The sequence below is a fragment of the Halichoerus grypus genome, chromosome 2 (assembly GCF_964656455.1).
Source record: "Halichoerus grypus chromosome 2, mHalGry1.hap1.1, whole genome shotgun sequence".
NCBI lineage: Eukaryota > Metazoa > Chordata > Mammalia > Carnivora > Phocidae > Halichoerus > Halichoerus grypus.
In genome coordinates, this window is record NC_135713.1 from 80770692 (window position 1) to 80792092 (window position 21401).

A 21401-nucleotide genomic window follows, 5' to 3' on the forward strand; every position below is an offset into this window, starting at 1 on the left:
GATGCTTACCTGACTGAGCCACCCAGGCACCCTGTTTATGTTAAATTTATTAATTAAATTCTGAATAATAAATGCACTTGAGGTTTGGAAGAACATACTATAAGTTACAAGGATGTTTCTGAAACAAATAATTATGATTCCCTGAATTAATAACATACTGTTACACTTGAAGAGTACTATTGTTACAGGCTTGGTAGCGTTTAAGTTGTAGCTTTCTATTTGTTGCTCCACATCAACTAAATTGGTGATTTGTTATCATTGTGGTAGTGGATATCCCTTCTTATAGGTATCAGGATTTATAGTGACAGTCTCTGTGTACTAGAAGATTAATTGATTTTAAACAGATGATATTAGAAACTTTGATCTCTTTTCTGATGTTAGTTTTCATGCTTTTTAATAAAGGATATCTTAATGCCAAGATATGTATAAGTAGTAATATTTTGTTTTTTCAAATTTCTTTATATTTTAATTAACAGAACCAAATGAGCATTTAGACTAAAATTGTCTTTATTCCTTTAAAATGATTCCTAGATTCCTTCAGAACAGGAATTGGATGGGATGTTGGTATTGTGGGTAAATCATAGAACTATGTTTGCTTTATGGATATAGGACATCAGTTTTCACTAAAGTCTATGTTTCATCTTCTGTGAATATTTTTTAAAGTGAGTAAAAAAACAAAGAAAGAATACACTTTTTTTTAAGTAGGCTCCACACCCAATATGGGGCTTGAATTCATGACCCTGAGATCAAGAGTTGCATGCTCTACCAACTGAGCTAGCCAGGTGCTCCAGAAGCAATAAACTTTTATCTTCCCCTGTCTTACCAGATACATACACACATCTTTTCACACACTTGTACACCCTTGCATGTATTTACCTTGCATTCACACTTACGTACATACCTTTACCTTTGCATACACATGTGTCCTTTCATGTATGTATACCTCAAATGTGTGTGCATCCTTGAACACACCTACCATTCATTTTATAAGTATCTTGGACATTGTCTTGCATTAACATAGACTAACAGTATGAGGCAGAAATACTTGAATTCTAAGCAGGGAATGTCACTTTTAAGGATCTTTTTTAGTTTGATACAGTTCACCTTTGAATTTGGGTTAATGGTTAATATTTTTTCAAAGAGGTGAGTATTTGGAAACAAGAAACTGGGTCTCAATACTAAACCTCTAAAAGGGCAATTCTAACTTAGTATCTTTGGGGACTTCTTTTTTAACTTTATGATGACAAAAACTTTTATGAAAGCTTTGAAATTGAACTTTCATTACCTGATTGAAGAAGTTTCTAATTTTTCTAAAGGATTTTAAAGTAGTTAGTTGGATAAAAGATGAATTTGGATACAAATTTTATTCTAAGCCAAACAATTTGTAACAAAGGGGAAGAGTTTTTTTTTTTTTACCTGCATCAAATTGATACCTTATTCTTTCAAATCACTGTGCCTTTTCAAATACACCTGTGTTTCTCATTATTGTAATTGTATAAGGCCCAGCTTAGATATCCTTGCTGATGAAGAAGTTGAAGGCTTTTCCCCTTTTACCCTCACCTATACTCCTTCTGCTCTGGTGCAGTACACTTTTATATCACTAAAAAAAATAATTGGACTTGAGGCAGACCATTTGAGTTTGAATATCGTCTTCCATAATACCTGATATTTATTGAACTCTTAATACATGCCAGGAAGTATCCTAAATACTTTCAATTTATTAATTCATTTAGGCAAGTGATAGCCTCTTTGAGGTCCTAGACTCATAACAAATCTGATAAAATATATGGATACAGTTCCCAGAATAGCACACATTTTAGGTATACATGTGAAACTTTACAGCAGATTTTAGGGGACCCTAAGCTAAAGTATCCTAAATCAGACCTTTGACAGTCACTGGAGAGATTGTCCAAACCTTTGAGAAATGCCATACTTGCAAACGAAAATATAACATAAGTGATCCAGATGTTTTTTCTGGATAAGAACTTGCTCACTTTCTTTGACTCTTAACCTTCTTTTCACTTTTAACACTAGTGCTAATAGGTGGTTATTTTGACAGTCCCATTTTCCTAAAGAATCCAAAAAAGAGTGTTCTAGTGATCTAACACAGTGTCTCATGTTGAGAGTATTAAAAACTTTACAAATAAGGATTAGCCCTTATTTTGCATATTTAAAAAGGCAGTTTTGTGTGTGGTGAAATTGATTCATAAAAATGGTGAAGTAGTTTTACTTGGAGTAGTATATTTCCAGGGTTCAGTTTTAGTGCCATAATTTTCCTTTCAACATTTTGTCCACTCCTGCATGCCCTCATTGAATAAAAATCAAATACTAAGTTCCACTTTGCATGTCATGTCCCTCTTTGGGCTCTAAACCCTTTCTTGTGCTTCACTGCTCTTAGCATAAAGTCCAGATCCAGTAGTTTGAGCCTTCTGCTTTTTGATCCCAACATGTTCTCCAGTGTTCTGCAGTTTGGCTCAGTACTTCTTTTTGTTTCTGTTGAAATGGATAATTCACTGTTATTTGGATGTTCTGTCCATTTTTCACATTTTTGTTTAAATTGCTGGGTAGAGGCAGGGGAGAGTAGGTTAAAGTAATTGGCCTGTGGTCTGCTTCTCTCCTGATTACCAACAGCATGCTTCTGGGACAGAAAGAACACAGGTGGCCTGGTCTTTTCTCCTTATGAACATGCTGATATTGTAATCTTTTTGTGAATACAGACTAATGTTTGCTATGAGCAGAGTCTTTATCTATGGAAGACTTTGAGCAGGATGACTGGTTTGGCATTGCTTATGGTAAACTAACATATAATCTGTGGATATTTGAAGTAAATTTCTCTGAAGAATATCATAGAAGCAGTACCACTCTCTGGCACATAAAATTGAAGTATTTTGTAACCAAATGCTCACCAATGTATGAGGTAACCTTTTTGCCTCACTTAGAGACCTCACCTACTCTGGACCAGAGGGTGCTGGCAGTGAGAGGCAAGGACCCGGGAAGAAATGCCTCTCCAGCTTTTCCTTGCCTGTGCCTCTGGATTGCTTATTCCCTTAATATTATTAGCAAAGTTATTACCAGTAAAATTTCTGAAGTGAGTGTGTCTGCCTTGACAGTCCAAACCAGTGTTGGCTCACTGCTTTTCTCCAATGTTCATTTGAAATCTTAACCATACCTCAAGGCCTAGTTGAGAAATCTCACTGGAACCTCTGAACCTATTGTAACCTATAGGGATCTTCCATTTTTCCAAACTCATTTTAGACTTTATCGTCTACATGAGTTGCCTGTGGCAGTTTTTGGATTGTTGACTTACTTCACTCTTGCTTAACTTCCTGAAAAGCTGCTTAACTTTTTGATATTTATGCTTTTACTCCTCCGGTAACCTCTAAGCTTAGGAACTGAGGCCATGTTCATGGCTGTAGCTAGCCAAGATCCTTATACATGATAGGCCCTCAAATGTTAATTTGCTTTAGAGAAATGAAGGTCAAAAGCCACAGCATTTGAGTAGTTGGGACCATTCTTTTATAGTAGTTAGATGTTTGCATCATGTTAATATTTGAAGGAAAATGTAAAGAAAAAATGAAACTTCTGAGAAAGTTATTTTACATTTTTATCAGACATTATTTGTTATATTTTTCATATTATTATAAATATACTCTGAATCATAGCAATACTATTTGTTTATCTTCTAGAGGGGCAGTTAAGACACATAAAAACTGGGGAACCATTTGTTTTTAACTACCGGGAAGACTTGCACAGGTGGAACCAGAAAAGATACGAAGCTCTAGGAGAGGTATGGTCATATATTCAACTTTAAACTTTTTTTTTTTTCCAATTTTGAATAGTCAGAATAAAGGTTTTGAAGCTAAAGCATTTCTTGAAGTCTTTCTTTAAAAAAAAAGTGATTTTAAAAACATTTTGCATTTTTTTGTTTATTTCAATGGTTATGTTTGAAACATATTCTCAGTTTCAAAGTTTATGTTTTTATGTAAACATATCCTTCCCGTGACCCTAATATTTTGTAGTGAGTTATTACATCAGAAAACAAATTCATGCCAAGTTTTATCCTTTAAATGTTTTTAAAGAGGTTGAATCCTCCACCCTGCCAGGCGGGATAAGTGTTCTTTTAAGTGCTTATCTTTAAAAAAAATAAATAAGTTAACTATGTTAATTATGTGAGGTGATGGATGTGTTAATTGTATTAATCTTGTTTATCATTCTACAATGTATGTATATATCAAATCATCACAGTCAGTTATTCCTCAATAAAGGTTAAAAAAAAAAGTGCTTATCTGTGTGAAGATTGATATTTACTTGGCTAATAAATTGGGTCTAACCTACTACCTTTGACTTGATGGAGGATTAGGCCTTGTGACCATTTAGTTTCCTCACATGGTACCAGTGGGAGGAACCCCAATGTCATTTGTCATTCAGGTGAATGTTCTGTTAAAGCCAAAAGTTTTATTCATTCTGTGTCATGTTAAGTAATTTTAATAAAATGCATATGGACACATTTGTTTAGTGTGATAACTGCATACTACTTTCGTTCTCTAAGGAAAAGCTGAAGTTCCTCTATTCCTGTTTTGATTCTTTAAAAAACTAGTTAGAATGAATTACTTGGTTGAACAGTAGCATAAAGAATACATGAAACTTGGTGTATGTTTGCTAGGAGAAAGTTCTCCATGGATTGCATTTCCGCATGTGTCTGAGCAAAGGCACTGACAGCTTTTGTTGTGGACTACCTTTTTGAGGGTGTTTGTATTAGGAAACTGCTTGGAAGACAGAAATTGTGTCTTCCTCCAAGGCAGAGAGCAGATTTGTTAGCTATCCAAGAAAATGCTTTCCTGTCCCCCACTGGGGGCAAAGAATGGGCAGGTTTGTTAGCAACCCCCTTATAAGATTGGGCTTCATAAATTTTGAGGTTCCTCAGCTATAATACAGTCCCACTGTGTGCTTAGCCTCTATCCTTGGCCTGTCCACATTGCCTCTTTGGGCTTTGAAGGACCAAAGAAAGAGATGAAAATAAGTTCATGCTGCTTGCCCTATACCTCAAGTAATAAAGTCTTTTGTCTCTGACACATGAGTCTAGTGTCTTTTGACAGTATCCATGAAATAGTAGCAGGCTAACTTGTTAGCTTGCAAACAGGATAAAATCTCAGGCCCTTCAAAGTTCTTGACATTGTTCTCTAGCATTTATAACTTAAGTATAATTAGTGCCCTGAATAATTTCTGCTGCACATGAGATGTTTGCCCATTTCCACATGAATTAATTATATGCTGCAGGCTAGTATTATGTTGATTCTAGAATATCCATACTATATGACCTTACAGAAGAACTGGGGATGTTTGTTTTGTTTTGTTTTTAAATGGGGCTTACAGTTTACTCTTTTCCCTGAGCCACACATATTTGTTCACTTGGACAGGTGCTGTTCTGTAAACAAACTTTGTCCTTTTTGGCATCTGCATCTTTTCCACCCTTAACCTGTATCCCCTAGCATCATCTCTGTCAAAATTTAGCAACTATGGGGCACCTGGGTGGCTCAGATGGTTAAGCGTCTGCCTTCAGCTCAGGTCATGATCCCAGGGTCCTGGGATCGAGCCCCATGTCGGGCTCCTGGCTCAGCGAGGAGCCTGCTTCTCCCTCTGCCTCTGCCTCTCTCCCTGCTCATGCTTTCTCTCTCTCTGTCTGTATCTCTGTGTCTCAAATGAATAAATAAAATCTTTAAAAAAAAAAAAAAGGTAGTTTAAAAAAAAAAATTTAGCAACTGTCTTATTAGATTATCCATGTACAAGTGATTCCTTTCTCCTAGATCTCCTACCGTATGTTCTTTGGACATATGGATCGTCACAGGTTTAATTTTTGGTGGATCTTACTCCATGATAAAGTATTTTGAAGTTTCACTTTAATGATTATATATAGATAGAGATAAAATATTCTGCATTATCTAGATTTCCCACTTCCTGTGCCTGCATTCACATTTGTGTTCATGATCAAATTGGCCCCAAACGATCACCCCAAATCACAGGATTTATTCTGTAATGTAGTGTATTTTAAATTTAGATCAGTGGACCCCTGAGCTTCAAGTATCAATCCCTTTTGCTTCCCAATATATTTATCAAAAGTAAATATAACTTTCTAGCATAAAACTGTCACAACAAAAGATCCAAGGATTAGAGAAGGGAAGTCTGGTTGTTAGCATTTTGTTCCCTACCATCTTGCTTCTCATGTCTTATTTGAAATAACTTGTTTTCATTACTAATCTCACTGTTGAAGGTTGATTATTAATTGAATTTCATTTCCTACATTTTAGGATTGAGATGTATGAGTTCTAGTTACATACAAATAATGACACAATTTTCATTATAGTACATTTGTCTGGTGTTCATTATGGTGGGATTTAGTAATACATAGGTGGACCTATCTTTTTGTCCATATTCCTTCATTTCTATTTCTGAGCTATGCCTTCCAGTTAGATTTAACCACCTTACTATACTTCATTCATACCTCTACCTGCCTTCAGGTTTTGGATCTGATGTCTCCTAGGAAGCCCTCTCTCATCTCCTCTACCGTTCTTTGTCTTTCTCTTTTCTCAATTTCCTTTCTTCTCATTCTCTTTTTTTGCCTATCTTGCCTTCTTTCAAGAAAGATTTAATGTGACCTTAAATGTGAATATTCCATTTAGCAATATTAAAAATTAAGTTAAAAATAATAGAATTAAAAAATGTTAGTAAACTAATGGCGTGAGTTTGCTTTCTTTCTCTTAAGATACTTTACTCTGTATTACAGTATTTTTTTATGCTTGTCTTTCAACAGTTTGGGGAAATTTTCTGTGTTCTCATGATATTTGTTGAATAGCAAATGAGTGATACAAATATATAAACTATAAATTCTAGACCTATGCATTTCAGGAAATTCCTTAATTTTAGGAATTTGAACATAAAGATATGCTTTCTTATTGGAAGAAAGAAAAATGATATGCTAATGATAATTTTCCCATTTGTAGAACTAAACAATTTTCAATTATTTTACTCTCATTCCCATTTAATTTCTAAGAGTTTCAGATGATTATAGCTTTGCTGATTAAAATTATTTGATTAAAAGTAGTCTGTATTTGTGGCATGTTCTGCTGGAAAATTTTTATTCTTCATAGTCAAACTCTAGACTTAATTTGCTATAATTCAAAAAATAGAAGTTCTTGTATGACTGTCCAAAGTTCCTAGAAAACAAATAAACCTTTGCATTTAAATTCTGGAAATAATTTAGTACTTCATGTTACCAGTGAGGTTGCTAGTTGCAGTAAGTGAGAATCTGTAGAAAGCATCTCACCACGTCCTGTACATAGAAGCACTGAAAAACCTCCTTCCTCCTCATTGATGGATAGGGTGGAATTCAGAAGAAAGTGCAAATTGGAGTTTGTTGCCTAGGAGCCTGCCTTAATAAATAGCTTCTGATACGCTTAAGATTGAAGTTTTAAGGAAACAGATTCTGACTTTAGCCAACAATCTAAACCAAACCCCTTCTGTTTTTTTTTTAGTGTGTTCCTACTAAATATCGAGTTTTGTCTTCACTAGAAAGCTACTATGTATGTTTCACAAATGCCGTTTTAGTTTATGTTTATTTCTCTCTTAAGGAGATTATTATAGCAGTCATTCAGCAGAAATTGTTTTTAAGACTTGCTCCTGAAATGCTCTGTCATTTCTATGTAAATTAAACTTATTGTGTAAGTAAAATAAACTGAGATGTCAGTTTGTTTTTAGAATGCAGTTCCATAACTACACAAAAGAATACTCTTTGCATTCACATAGTTACGTTTTTATAGTCAAACAAATGCTTTTGCTAATACGCATTTTTTTTTTTTTTTACTATCTACATATAGCTTGATAAAAATATATAGCCTATAATAAGTTTGGATAATTTATCTAAATTTAGAAAGATACTGTCAGGGTTTAAGGAGGTGGGAGAGTGGTGTGAAAGGGTAATTTTCAAAATAGAATTCTTCAGTATATATACTGGAGTTGAATGCCAGAGAATAATGTTTCTGGTAGGCTCAATCAGGAAGACTCCAAAGGCTGTCATATGTCAAGTAGTAAGTAGAATTTAGGTTTCAGGCTTCATTTGTAAAAACTAGCATGTAATTTGTGAAATTTTCCCAACTATCTCTTTCATATCAATACTGAATTACTATTAAGTGGAGAATTTATAATCCAGCAGAAATTCTAATGAAAGAGATTTGATTTTCTTAACTAATTTGGGTCTTCGCATTTCCTTTAATATTTATCTTAATTACCTCTTTAAGAATTAATAAATTGTCAGTGTGCTTAATAAGAGAATAGCAATGATTTGATAGTCTTATAAGCGTGGCTTTTTATTCTTGGCTAGAATCACACAAAAACAACCAGGGGCATAATTTTTTTTTTTTTTTCACCTGTGAAGCCGTCTGGTCCTGCACTTTTGTTTGTTGGAAGTTTTTTGATTACTGATTCAATTTCTTTGCAGGTTGTCAATCTGTTCAAATTTTCTATTTCTTGCTGTTTCAGTTTTGGTAATTTAATATTTCTAGGAATTTATCTATTTCTTCTAGGTTGTCCAGTTTGCTGGTGTATAGTTTTTCATAATATTCTCTTATAATCATTTGTATTTCTCTGGTGTTGGTTGTTATTTCTCCTCTCTCATTTGTGATTTTATTTATCTGAGTCCTTTCTCTTTTCTTTTTGCTAAGTCTGGCTAGAGGTTTATCAGTTTTATTGATTTTTTTCCCAAGAACCAGCTCCTGGTTTCATTGATCTGTTCTATTATTTTAGTTTCTATATTATGTATTTCTACTCTAATCTTTATTATTTCTTTCCTTCCACTGGCTTTAAGCTTCATTTGTTGTTCTTTTTTAGCTCCTTTAGGTGTGATCTTAGGTTATTTATTTAAGATTTTTCTTGCTTCTTGAGGTAGGCCTGTATTGCTATATACTTCCCTCTGAGAACCACTTTTGCTGTGTCAAGATTTTGTACCTTTGGGCTTTCATTTTCATTTTCCTCCATGTAATTTTTTTATTTCTTCTTTGATTTCTTGGTTGATCCATTTATTACCTAGTAGCATTTTATTTAACTTCCAGGTATTTGTAGTCTTTCCACATTTTTTCTTATGGTTGATTTCTAGTTTCATAGTGTTGTGGTCAGAAAAGATGCATGGTCTGACTTTAATCTTTTGTTGAAACTTGTTTTGTGGCCTAATATGTGATATGTTCTGGAGAATGTCCCACGTGCACTTGAAAAGAATGTGTGTTCTGCTGTTTTAGGCTGGAAGTTCTGAATATATCTGTTAAATCTCTCTGGTCCAGTGTGTCATTCAAAGCCATTGTTTCCTTGTTTATTTTCCATTTAGATGATCTGTCCATTGACATAAGTGGGGTGTTAAAGTCCCCCACTATTATTGTATTAATATTGATTAGTTCCTTTATGTTTGTTATTTTATGTATTTTGGTGCTCCCATGTTGGGTACATAAATATTTATAATTGTTATATCTTCTTGTTGGATTGTCCCCTTTATTATTATATAGTGCCCTTCTTTGTCTCTTCTTACAGTCTTTGTTTTTTTTTTTTTAAAGATTTTTTTTTATATTTATTTATTTGACAAACAGAGAGAGACAGCGAGAGAGGGAACACAAGCAGGGGGAGTGGGAGAGGGAGAAGCAGGCTTCCCGCCAAGCAGGGAGCCCGATGTGGGGCTCAATCCCAGGACCCTGGGATCATGACCTGAGCCAAAGGCAGATGCTTAACGACTGAGCCACCCAGGCGCCCCAGTCTTTGTTTTAAAGACTAGTTTGTCCAATATAAGTATTGCAACTCCAGCTTTCTTTTGACATGCATTTGCATCATAAATGTTCTCCATCCCCTCATTTTCAATCTGCGGGTATCTTTAGGTCTAAAATGATTCTCCTGGGGCTCCTGGGTGGCTCAGTCAGTTAAGGGTCTGCCTTCAGCTCAGGTCATGATCCCAGGGTCCTGAGATCAAGCACTGTATCATCATCATTGGGCTACCTGCTTAGCAGGGAAACTGCTTCTCCCTACTCCCCTCTCTTGTGCTCTCTTTCTCATGCACACATGCTCTCTCTGTCTCACAAATAAATAAAAAATAAAATCTTTAAAATAATAAGATGAGTCTCTTGTAGGCAGCCTATAGATGGGTCTTGTTTTTTATCCATTCTGACACCCTATGCCTTTTGATTGGAGTGTTTAGTCCAATAATTGATAGGTATTTATTGCCATTTTGTTGTTTGTTTTATGGTCATTTTTGGAGGTTTTTGGAGGTTTTCTCTGATCCTTTCTTGTCTCTCTTTCATGTTTTTCTGATTTTCTTTAGTGATATATTTGGATTTCTTTCTCTTTATTCTTTGCATGTTTATTAGTGGCTTTTGATTTTGGTTACATTAGGTTTGTTTATATACTCTTATGCATATAGCAGTCTCTATTAAGTTGATAGTCGTTTAAGTTTGAACCCATTCTTTCCTCTTCTCCTCCCCACAGTTTAGGGATATGTTATTATATTTTATATCCTTTTATTTTGTGGGTTCCTTGACTGATTTTTTTACAGGAATATTCGCTTTTGTGTTTCCTGCCTTTATACTGTTACTTTTGGTCTCTCCTTTTTACTCAAAGAGTCCCCTTTAACATTTTTTGTAGGGCTGGTTAAGTGGTCATGAACTCCCATAGCTTTTGTTTGTCTGGGAAACTCTTGATCTCTCCTTCTATTCTGAATGATAGCCTTGCTGGATATAGTATTCTTGGCTGCAGATTTTTCCCATTCAGCACTTCGAATATGTCATGCCACTCCCTTTTGGCTTGCCATGTTCTGTTGAAAAATCTCCTGCTAGCCTTATGGGTTTTCCTTTGTAAGGTAATGACTTCTTTTGTCTTGTTTCTGTTAAGATTTTTTTCTTTATCACTATATTTTGCCAATTTAATTACAACATGTCTTGGTGTTGGCCTGCTTTTGTTGATTTTGATGGTTCTCTGAGCCTCCTGGATCTGGATGTCTGTTTCCTTTCCCAGATTAGGGAAGTTTTCAGCTATTATTTCTTCAAATAAATTTTCTGCCCCCTTTTCTCTCTCTTCTTCTGGGACTCCTATAATATGAATATTATTACATTTAATGTAGTCACTATGTTCCCTAAGTCAGTTCTCATTTTGCATAATTCTTTCTCTCTTTTGTTCAGCTACATAGCTTTCCATTAGTTTGTTTTCTTTTTTTTTAAATTTTATTTTATTATGTTATGTTAGTCACCATACAATACATCATTAGTTTTTGATGTGGTGATCCACGATTCATTGTTTTCGTATAACACCCAATGCTCCATGCAGTACATGCCCTCCTTAATACCCATCACTGGGCTAACCCATCCCCCCATCCCCTCCCCTCTAAAACCCTCAGTTTGTTTCTCAGAGTCCATAGTCTCTCATGGTTCATCTCTCCCTCCGATTTCCCCCCCTTCATTTTTCCCTTCCTTCTCCTAATGTCCTCCATGCTACTCCTTATGTTCCACAAATAAGCGAAACTATATGATAATTGACTTTCTATGCTTGACTTATTTCACTTAGCACCCCCATTACTTTGTCTTCTATGTCATTAATTCATTCCTGTGCTTCTTCCAGCCTGCTGTTCATTGCATCACGTGTGTTTTTAATCTAATTTATTGCACTCTTTATTCTCTGATTCTTTTTTTAAGTCTTTTATCTCTGTGGTAAGGGTCTCACTGATGTCTTCCATTCTTTTCTCAAGTCCAGTTAGTATCCTTATGTTTGTTTCTTTAAATTCTCCATTAGTCATGTTACTTATAACTGTTTGGTTTAGATCTCTGCCCATGTCCATATCTTGTTCTTTCATTTGGGGTAAATTCCTCTGTCTTCTCATTTTGTTTAAGTCTCTGCGTGCTTCTCTGTATTAGCAAAGCCAGTTATGTCTCCTGTTACTGAAAGTAATAGTTTTATAAAGAAGAGGTCATGTAATGCCTAGGGCCTGGCACTTTTGGGAGTGTCTCTAGTGTGTGCTGTCTGTGCTGTACTGTTGTTTTCTGGCTGTTGTGTCCTGCAGGCCAGTTGCCTGCAGTGGTTCTTCTTGCCTGCTCTTGGTAGTGTTTGGTCCCTGGCCAGAATGTGGTGAGTTTTAACTAGGTGTGCTCTGGTCTGCTTGTGAAATGAGACCTGTCACCACCTCCACCAGAACCGAGGCCCTGCAGAACTCTCTTGTTGGGAAATGCGGTGTAAGCAGCGGTTTGTGCTGGTCTCCTGGTGGAGGGGCCCAATGGGCTGGGACTGATGCAAGTGTGAAAGGAAAGGCAATTCCATGGACTGCAGGAGGGTAGCATAATTGTTAAATTGTTAAAATGTTTTTTGAAGATTCACATTTCTGCTTATTCAATCAACCACTAATCTAGGTACTATTGTGAAGGGACTTTGCAGATTTAATTAAGGTTATTATTTAGCTGACCTTAATATAGAGAGATTATTCTGGATTATCTGGGCGGACCCAGTGCAATTACATGAGTTATTTAAAACTGACAGGAAAGGCAGAAGAGTCAGTGACGGAGATTTGACAGAAGAGGAATTTGTAAGAGAGGCAGCAGAAGGGAAGCGAGAGAGAGCCAAACATGAGGAGGATTCAACATGACATTGCTGGCCCGAGATAAAGGTAGGGCCCACATTCAAGGACCATATAGAAGCCTGTGGGAGCTAAGGGTGTCCCTGTACTAATAGCCTTTAAGGAACTGCGGATCTCAGGCCTGCAACTTCAGTGAACTAGCTTTTGCCAACTACCTGAAGGACCTTGAAAGCAGACTTCTTCCAGAATTTCCTGGTAAGAACCTGTAGGCTGACACCTTGATTTTGGCCTTGTGAAACCTGGAGCAGAGAAACCAATGTAGACTTGTGATCTACAGATTGTGAGATGCTAAATTATGTTGTTTAAAGCTGTTAAGTTTGTGGTAATTTTGTTTCATTAATAATAAAAAATTAATGTACAACCCTTCTGTGAAATAATTGATTCAGATAACGATTATCAGTGGATGCTAATTTCATTAGGTAAAAGTATGTGAGGGATTATTTGCACAGTATATTTGCATAGTTCTGAAGTATCACCTCAGAGATTTCTTGCAATTGTAAATGGAAAAATAGGTACCTTAAAATAGAGATCTAACTATGGGCACTTAAATGAACAGTTAGTATTACTAGTAATAGAATAACTTGACATTTATGTTTCCTCTCATGTGATGCAATTTGAAGTACAAAGCATTAACTGAATATTCTGGTTATCTATGTTGAATCTGACTCTAATCAGATCTTAAAGATTTTTTTTTTTTTTTTTTTTTTTAAGATTTTATTTATTTATTTGACAGAGACAGACAGTGAGAGAGGGAACACAAGCAGGGGGAGTGTAGGAGGGAGAAGCAAGCTTCCCGCCGAGCAGGGAGCCCGATGCGGGGCTCGATCCCAGGACCCTGGGATCATGACCTGAGCTGAAGGCAGCCGCTTAAGGACTGAGCCACCCAGGTGCCCCTTAAAGATTTTTTTATTTAATTTCATTTGAGAGAGAGAGGGAGAGAGGACAAGTGAGGGGGAGGGGCAGCAGGAGAGGGAGAAGCAGACTCCCCACCTAACAGGGAGCCCGACAAGGGGCTTGATCCCAGGACCCTGGGATCATGACCTGAGCTGAAGGCAGATGCCTAACTGACTGAGCCACCCAGGTGCCCCCAAGGCATGTTATTTTTAAATGCTTCTTAAGAAAGAAAAGAAAAAAGCCTATACAAATAAAAAGAAAGCATATATGGCAAAATGTTGTTAACAGTTTTTCCAATCAAAGGGGGTAAATGTAAAGGTGTTTATTGTATTATTTTCCAACTTTTCTGTATGTTTGAAAAGTTTCACAAATATTGGGGGGGAATAGAAGTTGATAGGAAACTTGAAGGAGCATCTTTTACGTGAGTGGGGCTTGTTCACTGGCAGGCTTTACTTAGTGTTCTTGGATAGTACTATTTTGTTTGGGACCTTTCAAAGATTAGAATCTGGAATACTTTTCTCAGGGATAACAGCATCCATTCTAGTTTCTTGAGTTGTCTTCAAATGGTTTGTTCCATTTTTTTAGAGATACCTTACTTAGTATTTTGCCTGGGGCATAAATGCATTTGGAGTCTCAGAGGGAATGAACTGGACATAGGTCCGTGAGTGTTGTGACAGGATTTTCTCATGCTTTTACTTACATGTCTTATTACGTATGCCAAGAATGCAAGGCCCTGCCTGCTTTTTGCATAGGCAGTTTCTCAGGGTTGTGTTTGTGTAAGTCATCTTGAGGGATAAGATGAGACAAAAAACAGGATTGCTTACAGCTCGCTTTAAAATGGTCGGCTCCCCACGTTTCATATTCCTCACCTTTAAGTCAAATCATTGTGAGCACAGCATTCATCTAGGCTCATATAATGCTACCCCTCAGGAATTTGGGATCCAGGGAACCAATGCAAACATGCCTATGCTGTGTCATGATTTATAAAGGCCTTTGTCTCTGACCCAGAAATTCTGAGTCTGCTGTCAGTATCCATGTAACAGGCTAACAGATTAGTTTGTAACCATGGCAAAATCAAATCTCAGACTTGGTTGTTAAGTCTTCAGTAGATAGATCTTCAGTAATCTGTTTTCAGTCTGACTTCTTCACTGGGCCTGCATTTTCTAATTCTGAAGCCCCTGGGGTTCTGCTAGGCCAATAACCTGCGTTCTTAGTATTAATGAATGGTATTACCATTCATCCAGTTATGTAAGTGAGAAAGTTCCTAAGTCCTCTCACTTTTCAGTATTTATTCATCTTTCAGGCTTAGATCAACCTCTGAGAAAGCTTACCCTGATCTATATAAGCTAGAATGGACATCTCTCCCCTTTGTGTTTCATATGTGCTTTTAAAATAATCCTATTATAACAGGTATTATATTTTATTTCCCTTTGTGTTTAATATATCTCTCTTTTAGTAGGTGTGTTGGGCCTAAACTAAGGCTTAATGGATGTGTTGGTTAGGGTTCTCCACTTTTCATATTTGTGACCAGGTCTTGTTCTTTTACCTTCTAAGCATGACATCTTTCTCCACCTCCACTGCTGTTGGTTTCACTTAGGTATCTATCATCTAATTAGATCGCTACAATGCAGCTATGGGACTGAATTGTGTCCCCCTCCCAGAATTCACATGTTGAAGCCCTTAAACCCTAAACGTGATTGTATTTGGAGGTAATTAAGGTTAAATGAGATCATAAGGGTGGGGTCCTAATCCGACAGGATTGGTGGCTTTACTTGAAAAAGGAGAAAGAGATCCGTCTCCCCTCCCCCCCCTTTCTGTCTCTGCACATACTGAGGAAAGGCCATGTGAGTAAATGGCAAAAAGGTAGCTGTCTGCAAGCCAGCAAGAGAGCCCTTACTAGGCAACCTAATCAGCTAGTACCTTGATCTCATCCAGAAATATGAGAAATAAATTTCTGTTGTTTAAGCCACCTAGGCTATGGGACTTTGTTATGGCAGCCTAATCAGACCAAGGCACTGACCTCCAATGTGGTCTGTCATCCATGCTGGTTTCCCTCCCATCATTTCCATCTCGTTGAACTTGTTCTTAACACTGCTACCAGAGGTATCTTTTAAAAATGCAGCTGTGATCAAGTTTGCCTGATTTTAGAACCCTTATGTGTTTCCCTACAAAGTAAAATTCAAACTGCTTACCTTCTCAAATCAGATCTTTCATGAGTTGGCCCTATTTTATTTTTCTGGTTTTGTCACTTGCCTCCTCTCTTGCCCTAGTCCCCACTCACCCTATGCTTCAGCTATATAAACCTACTTGTGGTTTTCTAATATGGCATGCTGTTTCATATCTCTGGGCTTCTTCTCATGCAGGGACTATTTGGTGCCAGGGAAGTTGCTTCTCCGCCCCCCTCCCATCTGCTTGCAGAGTATTTATTCATCTTTCAGGCTTAGATCAACCTCTGAGAAAGCTTACCCTGATCTATATAAGCTAGAATGGACATCTCTCCCCTTTGTGTTTCATATGTGCTTTTAAAATAATCCTATTATAACAGGTATTATATTTTATTTCCCTTTGTGTTTAATATATCTCTCTTTTAGTAGGTGTGTTGGGCCTAAACTAAGGCTTAATGGATGTGTTGGTTAGGGTTCTCCAGAGAAACAGAGGGAGGAGTTTGTTGCAGTTTGAGTCCAAAAACAGTCTATAGGCAGAATTCCCTCTTGCTTGGGGGAGGTCAGTTTTCTTTCTGTTAAGCCCTTCAACCAAATGGATAAGGCTACTCACATTACTAAGGGCAATCTGCTTCACTTCAAGTCCACCAATTTAAATGTAAATCTCATTCAACACCCTCACAGAAATAGCCGGAATAATGTTTGATCATGTGTCAACATGTATGTATTTTAACCCAAACTGTTTTACCTTTGGAAGGGACATCACATTTATTTACAGCACAATGGAGACTAAAAAAATAGCCATTGAGGCAGAAGGAAAACTGAGACGTGGTGTTGTTAAAGCCATGTGAAGAATATGTATCAAGGAGAAGTAATGATTTCTGTAGACTGAAGTCATCTGGAGATCAGTGGAGGTGTTTCACGGACTTCTCCTGACTCATCTCCTTGGCTAGGTGTAATTCTTGACATCTCCACTCTGAAGCCAGAACGTTATCCCAAAGTTAAAACATTATTACCTTCCATTTCTTGGTGTCTTTAGGATAAAGGTCAGACTACAAGTAGAATACAAGGTCTGAGCAGAACTGTGTAGATTCATTTTCCTCTGTCCTACTCTGAACTCAAGCCATTATGAACTTCAGGAGTTATTCGAAGTTATTTTTCTCACAGCTTTAACATGGCCTCTCTTCTTTGCATGGAACACTTCTTTCTTCCTTTGTCTGTTTAACTGATACTTATCCTTCAGGTAATAACTTAGTCTCACTTCTTTAGTGAGACCTGCTCTGATCCAGGATTAGGTTAGATTCTCACATGCCGATAGTTACTGCCATAACTCATAACACATTTTGTTTTTTCTTGCACTTAATGTCTTTCTTAGATACTTCTTTCTTTCTAAAATGTGAGCTAGATGAACTCAGAGGCTCTGTTTATTTGCTTTATAGCATTTTTCCGAGCATAGAGCCTGGCACAGGACCAGTACTCAATATTTTTGACTGAATATTTAATACAATGACAATATGATTTTTCTGTTGAGTATCGTTATGGGATTTGAAGCAGTTTTCCTGTTGTGGCTTCACATGTGTTTATGTAAAATGGGAAGATTTGGCATTCCGGTAATAATAAACTCATTCTTTAAAAGCCTGTATTTGGTATAAAAAATCTAACAGGGAAAAATATTTACAAAATCAAAAAAATGTGAGATTGAAAGGTAAGGTATAACGTATTCTTATGTTTATATAGATGGGAAAAAAGAAGACTCCAAAGAACTTGATCATACTTTATAGATCCCTGCAAGGTAACACTTTCAATGAAGGAAGGGAATTATTTTATTCTTTGAAGATTGTGGGAAAACATCAGTTGCCTGAAGCTAAGGAAAGAAAGGTTTAAGCTGAAGATTCAAAAAAAAAAAAAAAAAGTTCTCTGCTTATACACTGAGAGAACTGGTGGACAGTGGAACAGGCTTGAAAGCACTCAGAGCAGTGAATTTTGAAGGTACCACAGTCAAGAAATAATTAGCTGTAGCCTTAAGGAAGTACTGCTTTCTTTAGTGATATTCTGAAGAACTGATAATATTTCATTTACTTCATATTCAGAACTTATCCTGTGCTGCATGGCTTTTAATGTTTCCTATAAAGATTTCAGATAGGACTAAATAGAGCAAGAGAAAGGTAAATGACTTGCCTAAGAACATTTGGTGTGTTATTATTAGATCTCATATCAGAGTTCTTAAGCATACTGCTTTCCAGTATCACACACTGGAAACTTTAATCCAATGTATTATTCAGGAGGAATTTCTTAGTATCTTAGACCTGGTATTATGGTAATAAATTTTACAATTTTTATTTTAATATATTTAGGTTTTGTTTTTAAAAATTTTTAGGCCAAGCGTTTCTTTATAATGCTATAAATCAGTATTTTAAACATGGTAAATTATTTTAATGAAGTAAGCTGAGCATTTAAGAAGGTGATATGATGAGTGCTGGGTGTTAAACGCAACTGATCAATTATTGAACACTACATCTAAAACTAATGATGTACTATATGTTGGCTAATTGAATTTAAATGTAAAAAAATGAGGTCATCTTTTTTCTTTTCCAAAGTAATTTTTAGTAAATTAGTTCTTTAGTTTATTAAAGGATAATTTAAGGATTGTAGTGTTTACAATCCAAGTTAAGATGCTGATTTGTAATAGTTCTCCATGAAAATCTAGCTGATTTGCCATTTTAAAGTTATATAGGTAATATACCACATTTTGTTATTTGGAAATAACTCATTTATTGGTACAAATTCTTACACAGAACTGCTTTCTGTGGTGTGTATGTTAGGCAGTTGCCAGTCTGTGAACAGCACTTATTGATGCCTGAGACATTGTCTGCATGGTCCCTTTCACCTGGTCTGTTTCTCTTACTGTCACACAAATTTCACCTTTTGTCTTCTTCAAAATCCTTGTCGGAACCTGTATTTAATATTTTCACATTATTACCTTTATTAGGAAAGGTGGTGGGATTTCCTGGCACAATCTCCTTTTTAGGTTATAGTTTCTTCTAAGTAATTGCCATTTTATATGAGACTTACTTTCTTTGGTCGACAGGTTGTTCTCTGAAGTAGTTAATAAAAGCCTATAGTCCTTAGATATTAAATTATCTGATACATCTTGATTATTTAGGGGAAGCTTTATTAACAAACTTCTGTTGTCTTACTAACTTACTGAATGGTTCACCCTGAATGTTTTGGCTAGTGTAGGGTATTCTCTAGTAGTCTGTGTGTCTCTTTCCCTCCAACTAAGTTTATTCCCAAAGTTGTATATTCGAATTATGCTTTTCATTATAATTCTATAAACCCATGAAAACTGAAAGGAAAGAAAAAGAATTGTTATTTTTATCAAAACAATTTGAATAATTAGGAAAGATTGAATAAGAGCAGGTACTGAAAGAAACTGTGAATGTAATTACTATAAGAAATTGTGGAGTGTATGTATGTGTATATGTAGAGAATTATAAAATCCAAAGGCACTTTCACTCATTGCAAGTGTTTCTTAAAAGTTTTAAATGTGCTCTATACTTTAAAGAAGGTGAACTAGAATTCATAGATGTAGCATAATGAGTATGACATATGTAAGAATTCTAGGCAGTAGAATAATACTCAATGAAAAGGCCTTGGTTCTATGACAGAATATTGGTAAATGAATTGTTTATATTCCTAAAAGTGTATAGGACTTCTACTCCCAGCCAAAGTAGAATAACAGGGAAAGAATCTTTCCCCTACCTTAAATTTTTAAAAGTCAGAGAAAATGTATGAAACAATAGTTCTCAGACATTTCACAAGAACTCACTGCCTGTGGAGAGGCTCCAAGCTACAGCAGGGGGAGAAGAAACCCAAACATAGCCAGCCAGAGGTGTCTCTGAGTTGGGAGTTCAGAGTTTGGGGAAGCCAAGTTGGTTAGGATTTTCTCACATTGTGGGGCAGTATACTAGAAAGGAGTGAGCTACAAAGAATCGAAAAGAGAAGATGCTCTGGAGATCTTTAGTGGATTTACCCCGAGTTTTTGGCTGAGTATCGATCAGTGTGTGCATGTGAATAATCTACTAAAATGCATGCTTTAGTAATCTAAAGATGGGATAAACTACTGGAAAGGTGCAGGCAGAACAATTTCTAAAACTTTCCTTGGGCCAGAAATAGTTTGTGTATCTACCAGTGAGAGTGAAATGATCTAACACATGGGACATTTGGTATTCCTCAGAAGAGCATTGCCTTAGTATGGGAATCAGAGTAACTGAAGACTAAAAGCTCTTCAGGAATTGCTGTAATAAAGCTTAAAAACATCCTCACAAGAGCTAAACATTATTGAAGTAACTTAACTTCATCCCACAATCTGAGAATAAAGCCTCAGGATATTTTAAGGAATACAATAAAATCCAGCAGTCAACATAAAATTCAGAGTCTGGCATCCAATCATAATTGCCAGGCATGCACAAAAGTAGGAAGATACAACCTGTAACCAGGAGAAATTTGGGTCACTAGAAATAAATACAAAATGATATGTAAGATAGAATTAGTACATAAGAACATTAAAACATCTATACAATTACAATAGACAAAAGGTCTGAATAAATATTTTTGAATAGAAGATACACACGTGACCAGTAAGTACATGAAAAGATGCTCAACATCCTTAGTCATTAGGGAAATGCAAATAAAAACCATGAGATTTCAGTTCACACCCACTAACATGGTCATAATAAAAGAGAAATGTAATAACAAGTATTGGTGAGGATGTTGGTGAAATCAGATCCCTCATACATTGTAGGTGGGATTATAAAATGGTGAAGCCACTTTGGAAAGTAGTCTGGCAGTTCTTCAGTATGTTAAAACATATGACCATGGAGTTACTATATGACCCAGAAATCCCTATTGTAAGTGTATGTCTAAGAGAATTGAAAACATACCCTCACATAAAACTTGTATGCAAATGTTCATAGTAATCTTATTCATAACAGCAAAACAGTGGAAACAACCCAAAGGTCATCAGCTGATGAATGCATAAACAAAATGTGGTATCCATACAGTGAAATAATAGTTGATAGTAAAAAGTAATAAAGTACTTGATACATGCTAGAATAGGAATGAAATTTGGGGACATTATGCAAATGAAAGTAGCCAGTCACACACACAAAAAAACATGTATTGAATGATTCTAAGGTATGAAATGTCCAGAAGAGGCAAATATAATAGAATCATAAAGTAAATTAATCATTGACAAGGCATTAGGTGCGGGAAGAATAGGGAGTGACTGATAATGGTTAGGTGTTTCTTTTGGGGGATGATGGAAATGTCCTAAATTTAGAGAGTGTTGATGTTTTTCACAATTCTGTGAATATATTAAGAACCAGTAAATTGTACAGTTCAAAAGGATGAATTTTATGGTGTGAAATTATAACTCAGAAAAGCTGATAACAAAAGATAATTGACTTTTTAAACAAAAATAATTATAATGCATTGTAGAATTTAAAGCATGTGTACAAATACAATGTGTAATAATAGCACAAAGGCTGGGAAGAGAGAAATGAAGGTATTGTTAAGTTTATTCTATATGTGAAGTGTTATAATATGAAGATAGACTCTGATACCTTAAAAGTATATACAGTTATTTTTGGACTAACCTCAAAAAAAGAGACTTAGCTAATAAACTAATAATGAAGATAAAG

At 35.9% G+C, this 21401-nt stretch overlaps 1 protein-coding gene across 8 annotated transcripts in view; it reads left to right on the forward strand.

Annotated features, from left to right (window-relative positions):
• Nucleotides 1-21401, forward strand: part of ARB2A (ARB2 cotranscriptional regulator A) — a 405509-nt gene that overhangs the window by 42410 nt on the left and 341698 nt on the right. For 7 of the 8 annotated variants that reach the window (XM_036094063.2, XM_036094058.2, XM_078067067.1 and 4 more), the window contains one exon: nucleotides 3687-3787. The exons of the other annotated variant lie outside the window; for it this stretch is intronic. In XM_036094063.2, coding sequence (XP_035949956.1) covers nucleotides 3687-3787 — 101 coding nt within the window. The remainder of the gene's footprint in view (nucleotides 1-3686; nucleotides 3788-21401) is intronic. 8 annotated transcript variants of the gene reach the window in all.